Genomic DNA, 2315 nt, shown 5'->3' with positions numbered 1-2315 from the left:
GATAGCCGATTATGACAATATGACTGCTGGGGAGATTATGTACGTATAGTAATTGCGGGCAAGTGATGATTCTGAGAAATTGCATTCTTAGGAAAGTATGCATACATAAATATACTTAAGATACTGCAAGTCGAGTGCCTACATCCAAAGAAAAATCGTGAGTTCTGTAAGGGGAAAAGGTTAGTTCGTCTTCCCCGAGCTCTTGACGTTGTGTTTCATTGGCGTAGCATCGCTAAATAACAGCAATACGGATAATAGTTATGCATGATTTAATAAATATAACGTAAGTATATAATCGAATATAGTTTTCTTTAGATGAACCAATGACTGCGACGTGGTTTCAGACATTGCAACCTCTTTCGCTCCGGAATTTTGAGGGTCCTCCTCAAAATTCTGCCCCAGTTCCAATAGCGGGGGGAAATGGAATTTTTATTAAATTGTGACCGAACCCATAGGGCTGCCTACGTATACCCTCTTAAACGAGAATCAGGTAAGGCGTAGTTCAAATTACATCATAAAGGGAATCATAAGTGGTTACATATAGTATCGTTTCACTGCATCTGAATTGATTGGCTTCGGCCAGACTTCTCCGTCCATTTCTGCAAGAATAAGGGCTCCTCCAGTTAGAACCCGGTGAACCACGTATGGACCCTGCCAATTGGGAGAGAACTTCCCCTTGGCTTCATCTTGATGTGGGAATATTTTCTTCAACACCAGCTGCCCCGGTGTAAACTTCCTTGGCTTAACTCTTTTTTTGAAGGCTTTGGACATTCTGTTCTGATACAACTGACCGTGGTAAACTGCATTCATCCTTTTCCCATCTATAAGGGCTAACTACTCGTAGCGACCTTTTACCCATTCTGCATCATCCAACTCTACTTCTTGTATGATCCTTAAGGAGGGAATTTCTACCTCGGCGGGGATGACCGCCTCTGTACCATAACCTAGCATGTATGGAGTTGTTCCTTTCGACCATCTTCCTTAGTATCTTCTTGATATTTTTGTTGGCTGCCTCCACAGCTCCATTCATCTGAGGCCTGTAGACTATAGAGTTCTGGTGTTTGATCTTGACTATTTCACATATTGCTTTCATCAAGTCGCTGTTGAGATTGGAACCATTATCGGTGATGATTGATTCCGGAATTCCGAACCGACAAACAATGCGGTCGCGGACGAAATCCGCCACAACCTTCTTAGTGACCGCATTGTATGATGCTGCTTCGACCCATTTGGTAAAATAATTGATTGCCACTAAGATGAACCTGTGCCCATTTGATGCGGCAGGCTCGATAGGTCCGATAACATCCATTCCCCAAGCGACGAATGACCATGGTGAGCTTGTTGTAGTAAGCTCGTTTGGAGGCACCTTTATCATATCTGCATGTATCTGACAGCGATGGCATTTGCAAACATACTGGATACAATCTGTTTTCATAGTCATCCAAAAATACCCTGCTCAGAGTATCTTCTTTGCTAAGACAAAACCATTCATGTGCGGCCCGCAGGTCCCTGCATGCACTTCATCTAATAGCCTGAATGCTTCTTTTGCTTCGACACACCTTAGTAAACCCAAATCGGGAGTCCTCCTGTACATTATTCCTCCACTATGAAAGAAGTTGCTGGATAACCTACGAATTGTGCGCTTCTTAGTAGCATTGGCAAGTTCTGGATATTCCCCTGTTGTCAAGTACTCCTTGATGTCATGGAACCATGGTTTTCCATCCGCTTCTTCCTCAATGTGGGCGCAATAAGCTGGCTGATCATGAATCTTTACTGGGATAAGATCAATAAAATTTGTATCTAGATGCTGGATCATGGATGATAAAGTAGCTAATGCATCAGCAAACTCATTTTGGACTCTGGGGACGTGCTGAAATTCTGTCTTTGTGAACCTTTCCCTCAACTTCTGTATATGATGCAAGTAGGGAAGTATCTTAGAGTTCTTGGTTTCCCACTCTTCTCGAACCTGATATATGAGCAAGTTTGAATCCCTGATCACTAGCAACTCCTGAACGTTCATGTCAATGGCCATTTTGAGCCCCAAGATGCAGGCTTCATATTCGGCCATATTATTGGTGCAAGGGAACCTGAGCTTGGCAGATACCGGGTAGTGCTGGCCAGCTTCTGATACTAGGACTGCTCCTATGCCAACTCCTTTGAAATTTGCAGCTCCATCGAAAAACAACCTCCAACCATCATAGGATTCTGCAATATCTTCTCCTATGAAAGATACCTCTTCATTGGGAAAATACGTTTTTAGGGGCTCGTATTCCCCGTCCACGGGATTCTCGGCGAGATGATCCGCCAATACTTGC

At 43.5% G+C, this 2315-nt stretch overlaps 1 protein-coding gene across 1 annotated transcript; it reads right to left on the bottom strand.

Annotated features, from left to right (window-relative positions):
- Positions 1-1456: 1456 nt before the first annotated feature.
- On the bottom strand, positions 1457-2068 carry LOC138879286 (uncharacterized). The gene has a single exon (XM_070158892.1). It carries the CDS (start codon positions 2066-2068, stop codon positions 1457-1459), a length of 612 nt encoding a protein of 203 aa, XP_070014993.1.
- Positions 2069-2315: the final 247 nt, after the last annotated feature.

This window comes from Nicotiana sylvestris, chromosome 10, assembly GCF_000393655.2.
Source record: "Nicotiana sylvestris chromosome 10, ASM39365v2, whole genome shotgun sequence".
NCBI classification, from domain to species: Eukaryota; Viridiplantae; Streptophyta; class Magnoliopsida; order Solanales; family Solanaceae; genus Nicotiana; species Nicotiana sylvestris.
Note: the sequence above shows the minus strand (reverse complement) of the source record. Positions and strands in the feature narration are given on the sequence as shown.

What these genes read in the sequence shown, in the direction of transcription:
- LOC138879286 (XM_070158892.1), bottom strand. Translation starts at nt 2,068, where the DNA reads ATGGCCGAATATGAAGCCTGCATCTTGGGGCTCAAAATGGCCATTGAC.